Source organism: Bombina bombina, chromosome 1 (assembly GCF_027579735.1).
Source record: "Bombina bombina isolate aBomBom1 chromosome 1, aBomBom1.pri, whole genome shotgun sequence".
In the NCBI taxonomy this organism is placed as follows: domain Eukaryota; kingdom Metazoa; phylum Chordata; class Amphibia; order Anura; family Bombinatoridae; genus Bombina; species Bombina bombina.
The window spans coordinates 1,463,664,709-1,463,680,878 of NC_069499.1; the positions used below are offsets into that span (position 1 = coordinate 1,463,664,709).

Genomic DNA, 16,170 nt, shown 5'->3' on the forward strand with positions numbered 1-16,170 from the left:
GGTGAATCTAATATATGCCCTAGATGTTCCCTGGTCTTTTAATCTGATTTACATCTTTCCTCCTTTTTGTGTTGCTATGCAGTGTTGTAGGAACAAGCCGGAATGATCCAGCATGGCTTGCAAGGATTTGGTTGCAGATCTTGCTCAAATGTCCTTGTGCCCACCTTAGATGTTCACTTTCAGAAAGCATCTTTTTTCTTAAGGGCCTTCCTTTTATCAGGTATTCAAAACCCTGAATTTTAATGGCCTAGTGATTTAAAGGCTAAGTGCTGTCCTAGAGAGATTTTTCTGATAAGGTTTTTGAGCTTTCAGCTTTATTTTGCAAAGCTCCTTTCCTGATGTTTAATCAGGACAAGGCTGTTCTTCGCACTAGGTATTCTTTTCTTCATGTTGTATCTAGAGATACTATCAACCCAGAGATTGTAGTTCCTTTCAGCTCCTAAGAATTCAACTTCTTCACAACTTGGATCTCACTCTCAAATACTATGTGGAAGCAAAAAAGGATTTAACACTTTCTTCTCTATTTGTTCATTTTTCCAGGCTTTAAAAAGGTCAGAAAGCTATATCTGTTCGCTTAGCTGCTTGGCTTAAAGCCTTAAAGTGATGGTAAATTTTGACCAATATAAAATTTCCACAGCATTGTTAAAGAAAACCGCTTTTTTGTTTTTTTAAAATATGAGTTTTTATGCAAAATAGATTTTGTTCTTCTCACCCTGTTTTTTTTCCGTTGATTACTCCTCCACTTGAATTTTGCTTTTTTTGTGCAGTGATGTACAGAGCAGCTCCACCCGTTCTATACATGTGTCTTCCCGTGAGTTAGACAATCATTATTTCATGAGCAGATCATCTAACCAGACACCCCAAAGTAAACAATGAATACCGAGATTAAATGTTTACAAGGAGATATGCAAGCCAAGTGTTTAGGACAGCACACACTTGAAATTTATGTTTACTTGATAAATTAATATCTTTTATGATGGTAAGAGTCCATGAGCCCTGGTTGTTCTTTTGAACAGTTGGTGGCAGTATTTGTTTTTCACTTCTTTTGTGTGTTTTGTCTTTCCTGCTTCCCCCCCCCCCCCCCATCTACTTGGCTAAATATATGAATTAGGATTAGAGCATACAACAGCATACAACAATTTTTATATAATTGCATGTAATAGACACTACTTTAAGGAAGAATATGCACAGATACTGATCTAAAAATCCATTATAAATCCTTTTTAAAAATGTATTTAGAAGCTCCCAGTTTAGTACTGTTGATGAAGGTAGATTGGGACGTAAAAGGGCTAGGAAAACAAGAAGAGCAGACACTCCCCTCTTCTCCCCTTCCCTTCATATGAAAAGACAGATAACATACAGTAAACAGGAGCCAGCAGGAGTCTGTAAACCAGCGTATACATCTGACACTGTGGGGTTTGGTTAGGAGTCTGATAATCAGCACAAAGTTATAAAAAAAACTATACATTTTTACAAAAACACTCCTACATGGGCTATATAAATGGATTATCTACAAAACATTTATGCAAAGAAAAATCTAGTGTACTATGTCCCTTTAAAGTGGACAGGAGGATAACTTACCACAAGTAGGGGCGGATTTAATAAGCAGCAGATGCTGTTTCTGGATCGCCGGAAACGGCTCCTTAACTTGTGGCGGACTGCAATCATCCCGATACAATCGGGATGATTGACACCCCTGCTAGCGGCCGATTGGCTGCGAATGTGCCGGGGGCGGCACTGCCCTAGCATTTCACAAGAAATGCTTGTGCAATGTTTAATGTTGACAGTGTATGCTGTTGGCATTTAGCGATGTCGGGCGGACATGGTTTGCTATAGCGAATTATGTCCGTCTGACATTTGGTAAATTGACCCTGTGATGTCTTGTGGATTCTCACCATCATGAAAGAAATAAATTTATCTGGTTTAAGCAGTAATGTTGTTTATTGTGTTGGCGGTGTGGACGTTTAAGAGTTAATAGTGGTTAGGCAAATTTTTTTTATTGAGTCTCAAGGTTTAGGGTTTAATAGCAGTTAAGGTTTTTTATCAGTGGGGTGTTGCACTGGGAGGGTCTGGCAGCTTAGAGGTTAATAGTGGTAAGGTGGCTTTATCAGTGTTTTTTTTTCCCCTATAAGGGGAAACTAATCTAGCGCTTAGTTTGTATACAGATCTTTTGCAATTCAGAGATACATTGCTTATATCTGCTGTGCATATATAATAATGACTTTAATGTCCCTTTAAGTAAGATTTATTAAACATATATAATTAAGATACTTTCATTTTGTTTTTATGTATAAAAAATGTGTCTTTTAAAAAAGCCAACAGATAAAAAAGCAAACAAATAAAAACTCTCTCATGTATGTATTTTCTTTTTTGACATTATGTATTTGTTTTGTAACAGGAAGATCCTATAACGCAGATTAAGATTTATTGTGAAAATCAAACACAATTTAGAAATCTTCATGAGTCCATCGGTAAATGCTTTGAAGATTGTGCAGTTGAAGCTGTTCATTTGGCAAGCCAGGTAAATCATTTTTCTTCACTAATAGCCATTTTCCTTTTAATGTTGCATTAAAGGGATATGAAACCCACATTTTTAGCGAATAATCAGCAAGCGCTACCCAGATTCTGAACCAAAAATGGGCTGGCTCCTAAGCTTACAGTCCTGCCTTTTCAAATAAAGATACCAAGAGAATGGAGAAAAATTGATTATAGGAGTAAATTAGAAAGTTGCTTAAAATTGCATGCTCTATTTGAACCATGAAAGAAAAAAAATGTGGGTTTCATATCCCTTTAAATAAGATGCATTTTTTTTGTACATTTTGATGTTCATTTTATATTTTTAAAAAGATATGAAACCCATTTTGATTCAGATAGAACTTTTATTTTTTATACAACTTTCAAATTTACTTCTATTATCATATTTGATGTAATCTCTTTCAGCTAGATTACGAGTCTTGCGTTAGCCTTAAAAAGCAGCCTTGGGACCTCTCGCCTCACAAACACTAGTTACATTTTATTAACCCCTAATCTGCCGTCCCTAACATCGCCGAAACATACCTACAGTTATTAACCCCTAATCTGTCGCCGCAACTATATTAAATGTATTAACCCCTAAACCTAAGTCTATCCCTAACATCCCCCTAACTTAAATATAATTTAAATAAAACAAAATAAAATTACTACAATTAACTAAATTATTCATATTTAAAACTAAATACTTACCGATAAAATAAACCCTAAGCTAGCTACAATATAACTAATAGTTACATTGTATCTAGCTTAGGTTTTATTTTTATTTTACAGGCAACTTTTGTATTTATTTTAACTAGGTAGAATAGTTATTAAATAGTTATTAACTATTTACTAACTACCTAGCTAAAATAAATACAAATTTACCTGTAAAATAAATCCTAACCTAAATTACAATTACACCTAACACTACACTATAATTAAAATAATTTCCTAAATTAACTACAATTAAATTAAATAAACTAAAGTACGGAAAAAAAAACACTAAATTACAGAAAAAAATAAAATATTACAAAATTTTTAAACTAATTACACCTAATCTAATCCCCCTAATAAAATAAAAAAGCCCCCCAAAATAAAAAAAATCCCTACCCTGTACTAAATTACAAATAGCCTTTAAAAGGGCTTTTTGCGGGGCATTGCCCCAAAGTAATCAGCTCTTTTACCTGTAAAAAAAATACAATATTCCCCTCCCCAAACCCACCACCCACACACCCAACCCTACTCTAAAACCCACCCAATCCCCCCTTAATAAAACCTAACACTACCCCCTTGAAGATCACCCTACCTTGAGACGTCTTCACCCAACCGGGCAGAAGTGGTCCTCCAGAGGGGCAGAAGTCTTCATCCGATCCGGGCAGAAGAGGACCTCCAGACGGGCAGAAGTCTTCATCCAGGCGGCATCTTCTATCTTCATCCATCCGACGAGGAGCGGCTCCATCTTGAAGACATCCAACGCGGAGCATCTATCCAGACCGACGACTACCCGACGAATGACGGTTCCTTTAAATTACATCATCCAAGATGGCGTCCCTTGAATTCCGATTGGCTGATAGGATTCTAACAGCCAATCGGAATTTAGGTAGGAAAAATCCTATTGGCTGATGCAATCAGCCAATAGGATTGAGCTCGCATTCTATTGGCTCTTCCAATCAGTCAATAGAATGCAAGCTCAATCCTATTGGCTGATTGCATCAGCCAATAGGATTTTTCCTACCTTAATTCCGATTGGCTGATAGAATCCTATCAGCCAATCCTTAAACAAAGGATTGTGCCGCCTCCTTCTTCCTATGTATGGCGAAGCAGCGCCATTTTCGGTTTTCTCTGGGCCGGTCAGGTGGCCACACCTCCTTTATTGGAGTGATGTCGCTATAGCTAGCACTGCTATGGAGTTATGCTTCTCATAGTTGAGAAGATTTTTTCTAGTGGTTGTCCTTGTTAGTTATCGTGTTATGAAAGACACGTTTTTTGCAGTAAACTCAATGTTTATTCCTGGAGGTGGGCTGAACCGATAGGACCAATAGAGGGCGCTAATACTGTTAAATCTCTAATTTTCTTCATAAATGGAAAGAGTCCACAGCTGCATTCATTACTTTTGAGAATTCAGAACTTGGCCACCAGGAGGAGGCAAAGACACCCCAGCCAAAGGCTTAAATACTCCTCCCACTCCCCTCATCTAACAGTCATTCTTTGCCTTTCGTCCCAGGAGGTTGGCAGAGAAGTGTCAGAAGTTTTCGATGGTCTCTTATGGAGGGTAGTACTCTTCGGCATGGGACTGGAGTTTTAAGTAGTCTTGTCAGCCTCTCAGTGAGAGCATGGGTGAAAGTTAGAGTCCGGAGATGCAGGGAGAGTCTTTCTGCGAAACCATCCCGACTCATATTAACAGCTCCACAAGCAAGCAGCGTTGACGAGTTTCGCTGCCTGCTTTTTTCTCTCAAGTCCATGGCAGAAGTGACGCTACTATCTGTCACACACTTGAAGGGCCCTGTTCCTGTTCCATGGCATAGATTCCGGTAAGATCGTTTTATTTTACTTTCATCATGGATGTATTGTAATTACAACTGTTTATCCGAGAGGGGCTACAACCTTTCGGGGATAACTTTAACATCAAGGGTTAATATCTCCTGAGGGGGGTTATTGAACAGGGGGGTTTATAATCATGTTTGCTATGGGATTCTGTCTGCTGCTGTGTTGTGTTAGTTCGACTCATGGCTATTTTGGAACATAACGGCCTATGTCTAGTGACGCGGCCTTTACGGTCGGGTGCGCTTTTGCATGGACTGCACGGTTTACCTTGTGACTCCATTCCTGACCGTGTGGCGACGGAGATATCCTGGTCCACTGGTGTCTGGTTCTCTGGAGGTGATGAGTGCCCAAGCCGTTGGGGGTGTAAGGTGCCGTTTAGATTTTTCTTATTGGTCCATTTTTTATTCAGTGTCCCAGTTATGGAGGATTCTGTTTCAACAAAGACTTTGAAATCCATCATTTTCTGTGAATGATATTTATGTTAACAGCTATAAAGGTCAGGGGTTTTATACATCCCTATTTTATTTCATTTCCAAACATACTATTACAAAAATTTTCTGATAAAAATCTTAGGAATTAATTTTTATTAATTAGGACCTATATGATGTAAAGTTAAACACAAAGATAAAAGAATGTACCAACATTTATAACTTAAATCATTTATAGTTTGATTTAGTATAAGCTCATTTCCACATATTGAAAGTATGAATTCACATAATGGTATAGAGTGAAATACATAGACATAATAACGTGTCAACATTCAAGGTAAAAAAAATTCTTGTAAAAAACAAGGTATAACTATTTTTAATTACAACAAATTGGTTACAAGTTAAATGAAGTGTCTGTGTAAATTAGACTCAACATTAATAAAATGCAGTCGGTCCTGAAATAGGCATCAAAATAATAATAATACCATATATGTTTATGGAATTAATACTCTTAATACTAAGGGTTTAAAAATTAATATCCATATATATGGCTAATATTAATATGAATTATAGGTGCAATGGGAATAGAGTTATCCGTTTTTTATAGCCTTTTTTCTATCTATAAGATTATAACATTACAGTGCATAATATTTAAAATTTTGTGTTTTATCTTAACCCATACGCATATATTATTAACATGTATAAGATACAAAGAAGATCGTAACAACATATCAACTCTAATAATGTGTAAGATCTCTGTGCCAATTTCAAAAATGGAGGACGCAATTACAAACTTGGCAAAAAAACTCATCAATTAACCATTTATAGGGATTCATGGACATGCGCACTTTCATTCCTTGACAAAGCATACCAACGAAACGGAACTGTTTTACTTGACTTTTACTGCGTCTTTACATTAGCCAGGACACCTGGGGTAGTAGCGCTGACGTCTTGTGATTAAAGGGTATTGGTTTCGGCGGTCACACATCTGCTGATCCATTCACCTCCCTACAGGATTGGCTCTTCTAAGCATTTGTTATATTAACTTTGCTTTTGTACCCTAATACATTGGTGTTATAAAGGCTCTTGTGACGCTTTTATATATTTTAATAAAATTTGTATCCAAGATTTGCCTAGTGTACTGTTTTCTCTTGTTAAGTGTAGTCAGTCCACGGGTCATCCATTACTTATGGGATTATATCTCTTCCCTAACAGGAAGTGCAAGAGGATCACCCAAGCAGAGCTGCTATATAGCTCCTCCCCTCATACGTCATATCCAGTCATTCTCTTGCACCTAACTAAAGACAGGTCGTGTGAGAGGACTGTGGTGTTTTAAACTTAGTTTTTATTTCTTCAATCAAAAGTTTGTTATTTTAAACGGCACCGGAGTGTGTTGTTTGTTCTCAGGCAGCATTAGAAGAAGAATCTGCCTGCGTTTTCTATGATCTTAGCGGACGTAACTAAGATCCACTGGCTGTTCTCATACATTCTGAGGAGTGAGGTAACTTCAGAACAGGGGAATAACACGCAGGGTTCCCCTGCAAGGAGGTATGTGCAGTAAATTATTTTCTAAGGAATGGAATTGACTGAGAAAATACTGCTAATACCGATGTAATGTAAGTGCAGCCTTAAATGCAGTAGTAGCGACTGGTATCAGGCTGATGACTATGTATGTATACACTAAAGTATTTTTCTAGGGAATGGAATTTCACTCAGAAAATACTGTTAATACTGAAGTAATACCTGAGCCTTCACTACAAGTAAAAGCGACTGGTAGCAGGCTTTTTAATAACACTTCATAACTTTAAAATACATTTGCAAAACGTTTACTGGCATGTTAATCGTCTTTTGTGAGGTACTTGGTGATAAAACTTATTGGGCATAATTTTTACCACATGGCTGTCGTTTTTTCTGCATAGAAACAGTTTACTGAGCTTCCCCACTGTTGTAATATGAGTGGGAGGGGCCTATTTTAGCGCTTTTTTGCGCAGTAAAAATTCAGTCACAGTCTTCCCTTTCATCCTCCATGATCCAGGACGTCTCTACTGAGCTCAGGGGTCTTCAAAGCTAGTTTGAGGGAGGTAATCAGTCACAGCAGACCTGTGACAGTGGGTTTGACTGTGATAAAAACGTTAATTAATACATTTGTTATCCGTTTTTTGAGTACTAAGGGGTTAATCATCCTTTGCTGGTGGGTGCAATCCTCTGCTAAATTTATACATTTACTGTAAAAATCTGGTTGCTATAACTAATTTATTTCATTGTTATTCAACTGTGACAGTTTTTTTGTGCTTCTTAAAGGCGCAGTAGCGTTTTTTATATTGCTTGTAAATTTATTGAAAGTATTTTCCAAGCTTGCTAATCTCTTTGCTAGTCTGTTTAAACATGTCTGACTCAGATGAATCTGTCTGTTCACTATGTTTAAAGGCCAATGTGGAGCCCAATAGAAATGTGTGCACTCAATGTATTGATGTTACTTTAAATAAAAGTCAAACTTTGCATGTAAAGAAATTATCACCAGACAACGAGGGGAAAGTTATGCCGACTAACTCTCCTCACGTGTCAGTACCTTCGCCTCCCGCTCAGGAGGTGCGTGATATTGTGGCGCCATGTACATCAGGGCGGCCCATCCAAATCACTTTGCAAGACATGGCTACTGTTATGACAGAAGTACTATCTAAATTACCAGAATTAAGAGGTAAGCGCGATCACTCTGGGGTAAGAACAGAGCGCGCTGATAATGATAGAGCCATGTCTGACACTGCGTCACAATTTGCAGAACATGAGGACGGAGAGCTTCATTCTGTGGGTGACGGATCTGATCCAGGCAGACTGGATTCAGAGATTTCTAATTTTAAATTTAAGGTTGAGAACCTCCGCGTATTGCTAGGGGAGGTATTAGCGGCTCTGAATGATTGTAACACGGTTGCAATTCCAGAGAAAGTATGTAGGCTGGATAAATACTTTGCGGTGCCGGTGTGTACTGACGTTTTTCCTATACCTAAAAGGCTTACAGAAATTGTTAACAAGGAGTGGGATAGACCCGGTGTGCCTTTTTCACCCCCTCCTATATTTAGGAAAATGTTTCCAATAGACGCCACCACACGGGACTTATGGCAGACGGTCCCTAAGGTGGAGGGAGCAGTTTCTACTTTGGCTAAGCACACCACTATCCCGGTAGAGGATAGCTGTGCTTTTTCAGATCCAATGGATAAAAAGTTAGAGGGTTACCTTAAGAAAATGTTTGTTCAACAAGGTTTTATCTTACAACCTCTTGCATGCATTGCGCCTGTCACGGCTGCGGCGGCATTCTGGTTTGATTCTCTAGAAGAGACCATTCGCACAGCTCCATTGGATGAAATTATGAACAAGCTTAAAGCCCTTTAGCTAGCTAACTCATTTGTTTCTGATGCCGTCGTACATTTAACCAAACTTACGGCTAAGAACTCCGGATTCGCCATCCAAGCGCGCAGAGCGCTGTGGCTTAAATCCTGGTCAGCTGATGTGACTTCTAAATCTAAATTGCTTAATATTCCTTTCAAAGGGCAGACCTTATTCGGGCCCGGCTTGAAAGAAATTATCGCTGACATTACGGGAGGTAAGGGCCATGCTCTGCCTCAGGACAGGACCAAATCAAAGGCCAAACAGTCTAATTTTCGTGCCTTTCGTAACTTCAAGGCAGGAGCAGCATCAACTTCCTCCGCGCCAAAACAGGAAGGAGCTGTTGCTCGTTACAGACAGGGCTGGAAAGCTAACCAGTCCTGGAACAAGGGCAAGCAGGCCAGAAAACCTGCTGCTGCCCCTAAGACAGCATGAAGAGAGGGCCCCCTATCCGGAAACGGATCTAGTGGGGGGCAGACTTTCACTCTTCGCCCAGGCTTGGGCAAGAGATGTCCAGGATCCCTGGGCATTGGAGATCATATCTCAGGGATATCTTCTGGACTTCAAAGCTTCTCCTCCACAAGGGAGATTTCATCTTTTAAGGTTATCAGCAAACCAAGTAAAGAAAGAGGCGTTTCTACGCTGTGTACAAGACCTCTTACTAATGGGGGTGATCCACCCAGTTCCGCGGACGGAACACGGGCTAGGATTTTATTCAAATCTATTTGTGGTTCCCAAGAAAGAGGGAACCTTCAGACCAATCTTAGACTTAAAGATCCTAAACAAATTCCTAAGGGTTCCATCATTCAAGATGGAAACTATTCGAACCATCCTGCCCATGATCCAAGAGGGTCAGTACATGACCACAGTGGATTTAAAGGATGCTTACCTTCACATACCGATTCACAAGGATCATTACCGGTATCTAAGATTTGCCTTCCTAGACAGGCATTACCAGTTTGTAGCTCTTCCCTTCGGGTTAGCTACGGCCCCAAGAATCTTTACAAAGGTTCTGGGCTCACTTCTGGCGGTACTAAGACCGCGAGGCATAGCGGTAGCTCCGTACCTAGACGACATTCTGATACAGGCGTCAAGTTTTCAAACTGCCAAGTCTCATACAGAGATAGTTCTGGCATTTCTGAGGTCGCATGGGTGGAAGGTGAACGTGGAAAAGAGTTCTCTATTGCCACTTACAAGAGTTCCCTTCCTAGGGACTCTTATAGATTCTGTAGAGATGAAAATTTACCTGACGGAGACCAGGTTATCAAAACTCCTAAATGCCTGCCGTGCCCTTCATTCCATTCAACACCCGTCAGTGGCTCAGTGCATGGAGGTAATCGGCTTAATGGTAGCGGCAATGGACATAGTACCATTTGCGCGCCTGCATCTCAGACCGCTGCAATTGTGCATGCTAAGTCAGTGGAATGGGGATTACTCAGATTTGTCCCCTCTGCTAAATCTGGATCAAGAGACCAGAGATTCTCTTCTATGGTGGCTTTCTCGGCCACACCTGTCCAAGGGGATGTCCTTCCGCAGGCCAGATTGGACGATTGTAACTACAGACGCCAGCCTTCTAGGTTGGGGCGCAGTCTGGAATTCCCTGAAGGCTCAGGGATCATGGTCTCAGGAGGAGAGACTCCTTCCAATAAACATTCTGGAGTTAAGAGCAATTTTCAATGCTCTTCTGGTTTGGCCTCAGTTAGCAACTCTGAGGTTCATCAGATTTCAGTCGGACAACATCACGACTGTAGCTTACATCAATCATCAAGGAGGAACCAGGAGTTCCCTAGCGATGTTGGAAGTCTCAAAGATAATTCGCTGGGCAGAGTCTCACTCTTGCCACCTGTCAGCGATCCACATCCCAGGCGTGGAGAACTGGGAGGCGGATTTTCTAAGTCGCCAGACTTTTCATCCGGGGGAGTGGGAACTTCATCCGGAGGTCTTTGCCCAACTGATTCATCGTTGGGGCAAACCAGATCTGGATTTCATGGCGTCTCGCCAGAACGCCAAGCTTCCTTGTTACGGATCCAGATCCAGGGACCCGGGAGCGGTGCTGATAGATGCTCTGACAGCACATTGGGTCTTCAACATGGCTTATGTGTTTCCACCATTCCCGATGCTTCCTCGATTGATTGCCAGGATCAAACAGGAGAGAGCATCGGTGATTCTAATAGCACCTGCGTGGCCACGCAGGACCTGGTATGCAGATCTAGTGGACATGTCGTCCTGTCCACCATGGTCTCTACCTCTGAGACAGGACCTTCTGATTCAGGGTCCTTTCAACCATCCGAATCTAGTTTCTCTGAGGCTGACTGCTTGGAGATTGAACGCTTGATTCTATCAAAGCGTGGATTCTCTGAGTCAGTTATTGATACCTTAATACAGGCTAGGAAACCTGTTACCAGGAAAATTTACCATAAAATATGGCGTAAATATTTTTATTGGTGTGAATCCAATAGTTACTCATGGAGTAAGGTTAGGATTCCTAGGATATTGTCTTTTCTACAAGAGGGTTTAGAAAAGGGTTTATCTGCTAGTTCGTTAAAGGGACAGATTTCAGCTCTGTCTATTCTTTTGCACAAACGTCTGGCAGAAGTTCCAGACGTTCAGGCTTTTTGTCAAGCTTTAGCAAGGATTAAGCCTGTGTTTAAGACTGTTGCTCCGCCGTGGAGCTTAAACTTAGTTCTTAACGTTCTGCAAGGCGTTCCGTTTGAACCCCTTCATTCTATTGATATCAAACTGTTATCTTGGAAAGTTCTGTTTTTAATGGCTATTTCCTCGGCTCGAAGAGTCTCTGAGTTATCTGCCTTACATTGTGACTCCCCTTACCTGATTTTTCATTCAGACAAGGTAGTTCTGCGTACTAAACCTGGGTTCTTACCCAAGGTAGTCACTAACAGGAATATCAATCAAGAGATTGTTGTTCCATCATTGTGTCCTAACCCTTCTTCAAAGAAGGAACGACTTTTGCACAATCTGGACGTTGTCCGTGCCCTGAAGTTTTATTTGCAGGCAACTAAAGATTTTCGTCAAACTTCTTCCCTGTTTGTCGTTTACTCTGGACAGAGGAGAGGTCAAAAGGCTTCGGCTACCTCTCTCTCTTTTTGGCTTCGTAGCATAATACGTTTAGCCTATGAGACTGCTGGACAGCAGCCTCCTGAAAGGATTACAGCTCATTCTACTAGAGCTGTGGCTTCCACCTGGGCCTTTAAGAATGAGGCCTCTGTTGAACAGATTTGCAAGGCTGCAACTTGGTCTTCACTTCACACTTTTTCGAAATTTTACAAATTTGATACTTTTGCTTCTTCGGAGGCTGTTTTTGGGAGAAAGGTTCTACAGGCTGTCATGGTTTATGGGAGGTTAATAAATACATATATTTTAATCATATATCTCAAGATTAATAAATCTGTATTTTTGATCAGATATTTCACTGATCAGAAAAAAAAAAAAATTGATTCATTCCTCTCAGACAAACTGACTTCAATCATGTTCAGCTCTTCCCCCACTTCTTCAATTAACACAGGTAAAATTCTGAATACACATCTCCAGGATGTCTCCAAAAGCTTGACAATACAACATTTGGTTTAATTAAAATGTAGCCACAGTTTCAGAAGACCATATATATGATTGCTTGGGAATGTGAGATAAAATCTATTTACCCCTCCCAATATACCTAGGAATCTAGCTCAGGTGACAAGTCATGTGAGATTTTCAGCATCTGCCCTTTGATGCAGGGGACCCCATGTAGTGAATGGGAGACAGGGAGTCTGAAGTTACTGAAAGGGCAGTTAGAACGTTACGTTAGGATAATACAGTGAAGGCACATGACTTACATTATGATTTTAAAACAACTGTATATATTTTAATGGATATGATATGTGTATATTTTGAAGGCATGAATATCTTGGCCTCTGTGTGTTTGAAAACATGAGTGGATGTTTGTGGACCTGAGGAGAGGTGATTATTGACATTTATTTTTTTTTTATTTCAGATCTACATAGACAGGATTCACTTGGAATACAGTACAATACTGAAATAAAAATAGGCTGTTATTTGCAAAGAAGTGCCAGAATGCTGACAAAGTTGTGATGCATTTTGGGCTAGTAATTGGCAGTGTTAAATTACCTTAATATAATAAAATGTTAATAATATAACATATTTGGTATCAGAATAATCAGAAAAAAATAACCTAATATTAACCATCTATAATTGGGGTTATATATGATTAATGCAGAGAGTGTGATCTGATTAAATAACCATTTTATGAAAGAAATTTTTTTATTAACTTGCTTAAAAATGTTAGAGATGGTCTTGTTGTATTTTGTTTGTTTGTACGTCTGCTGCCACCTAGTGTTATGATGCGGAATTGCAACCATGAGATGATTGGTTGTTGCAAAGAATGCATTTCCTTGACAACACATTTACCAAATAAACCAATCCATGTTCAGTTGCAAAGAACTAATCCAAGACAAGGCCGTGGGCGTTTCCAATATTCACCAATGACTGATAAATAATCAAAAAGGGGAGGGGTGAGATCAGATGATTTAACCCCAGCATAGAGACTAAGAAAAGGTTGTGTTATTTTGATCCAGAAAGGAGTAACTGCGGCAGTTATTAATCAAAAGCACATTGGACTCCATATGCTTTACCCCAATTTTGAATTTCTGAGGTGAATTGGATCTGTTGCAAAACATTGGGAACCGGATTGCTGTTTATTTGGGTGATGTATACAAGGTTTTTGTAAGATAAGTTATATGCATAGTTAATTTGTATTTAATAGATTTAAAGAAGCAGTGTGTTTTTTTTTTTTTTTAAGTTAGCATTTCACAGCCTATATATATATTGTTTAAATCTGCGTCTGATTGACCAAGTAACTCATCTATGCAAGTTCTGATATTGTCAGTTAATTTTGTATTAGGATAAATTGCAGTTAAATAGCAGAATATATATATTATCCTATTGTTTTATAAACACTGTTTAGAATTGTATTGCTTGGATGTTAAAGGTTTTTAGTCCCATTGTGTTAAATAAATAAGAGGCTGAATTGTGAAGGTATATTTTTCTGGGTTTTGTAAGAAGGATAGCATATCTTAAGAGTTGGTTTTAACGCATATAAATTTTGTTTCATTTCCTTTTATTGCAAATATACTTCAATATGTTTATGGATATTAACTAAATAAAAGAATTCAGATATTTATATTAATTGTATGGTCTAGTAGGTGCATGGTTGATAAGGGTTTCTATTTCTTTGTATTGTGTTTATAACCCTGCCATAGACTTATATATATTATTTGGATAGCACTGCTAAGATTTTCATAAATATACTGACATAATAATTGGAGGCATTGCATGAGATTTATTAATATCCATCATAATTGATATAATATATTTGTAAGTAAATAGAAATTATTATAAAAGAAAAAAAAATTCATATTTCGATATTAATATTTTGAAGATATATTTTTTTTTTGAAAAGTTGAAATATTAATTTTCATATTTCGAGATTGACATTAACATCTTGAAATATTAAAGATTAATTTTGAAAAATTAATAAAAATATTAATTTTTCATATTTCAAAATTGGTCAAAAATATTAATTTTTCATATTTTCAAAGTTAATCAAAAATATAAATTTTTCATATTTCGGAATATTAATTTTTCATATTTCAAAATTAATAATATTTTTTTTAAATATAAAATTTTTCTCTCTTTTTATTGGCAAAAATTGTATTAGCATTTTAGTTAAATAAATACTAAACCAATACAATAATGTCTGTAGCCAGAAGTGACTCATTTAATTCTATACATAGCGATGAAATTGGTCCCATAACCATACCTATTACTAAAGGTCAGGTCCTTAAGAAAGATATCTTAAGTTACCTTAAAGGGAAGTTTAATATTGCGGGTGAATTAAATGATTTTATGGATACGCTTGAAACTAGGGCTAAAAATATTACCGTTAATAATAATATGTGGAATGAAGAGAATGAATTCTTCCAGGAATTATTAATGATTAATCAATGCGAAGCTCCCAAAAAGCGAGACGAACTAATACTAAAATCCTGGCCCCTTTTAATATGCATAATTGACGAAATGTCGTTTTGTGTCACAGACAAACGATTGCAAATACAGGAGCTAGAAAATAGTATTCGTTCCTTGCGCAGACGCGAAGAGGGTTTAAAAATAGCCAAAAATAAAATGGATGAATTTGCCCAAAACCTAGCCACCTTAGATAAGCACAATATGGACTTAATCGCGCAGATACAAGATTTAAATAAACAGCTTGCGCAAAGCCAGAGAGAATTAAGCGATTTAAAAAGGTCATATCGCCATAATGAAAACCCCTATATTAGCAGTGAGAATAATACAGATAATGCTAACTCCTTTAGCGAACGCATCAGGGACGAGGTACGAAAATATATAGAACAACATAGACAAATGACCCCTAACGGGTCAGAAGTAGATTTCCCAAATAGACAATCCCCTCAGGATGTAAATCCAGAGGACAGCTGTAGCGCAGCTGATGCGGGGGAGGGAAACGCTAACAGAGAATCCCAAAATAAGTCTGATAAAGTCTATGATTCCCATAAAATAATCACCTTCGTACCTATATTCTCCAATAAGGGAACAACATCTGTAATTGATCATTTACAGGCTTTTGAAAATGCGTTAGCTATAATGAATGTTACAAGTGAGAAATTGAAAATTGAATTTCTGCCTTGGGTATTTGACAGTAAGCATCACAAATTCTTTGCTTCACTAAAGGATATGAATATTCAATCCTGGAATGGGGTAAAACAACAATGCAGAAAAGAATTCGGGCAATATCGCACTAAAACTGTAGCGAAAATAGCGGTATATGGTTTAAAGTGTCGTGCGAATCAGAGTCCAATCGAATTCCTTTCTGTATTGAAAAATGCGTACAGTATGGCTGAAGATAATCCCAGATTTGATGGCTCAGAATTTGTAAATTTATTTTTTGAAGCATTGCCTACACCCATCAAAATCAACTTAGCTAGAGATTTTGATGAGGACTGCTCATTGGAATGGCTGATCAAAGAGAGTACGAAGTTATACTCTATTCAGCAGTCCAGTGAGCAGGGGGTTAAAAAGGAGTCAAAACCCAAAATTGTGGCAGAACTAGGGTGTCACCTAGCCCCCTCAATTTGGAGTCTAACAAGAGGACTTATGCAGAGGTGGCCAGTCAAAACAGGCCATCTCCACAGAGGTTTAATTCTGCCCCTCCCCCTACACAGGTTGAGGCGCAGGGAGACTATAACCAAAGTGGGGGACATAATCAGGTGAA

The 16,170-nt window shown here is 38.5% G+C and overlaps 1 protein-coding gene across 1 annotated transcript in view; it reads left to right on the forward strand.

Moving 5' to 3' along the window:
* The window catches only part of RNF213 (ring finger protein 213), an 881,087-nt gene that overhangs the window by 438,942 nt on the left and 425,975 nt on the right, over nucleotides 1–16,170 (forward strand). The window contains exon 13 of the mRNA XM_053706514.1: nucleotides 2,399–2,521. Within this exon, the coding sequence (XP_053562489.1) occupies nucleotides 2,399–2,521 (123 nt within the window). The remainder of the gene's footprint in view (nucleotides 1–2,398; nucleotides 2,522–16,170) is intronic.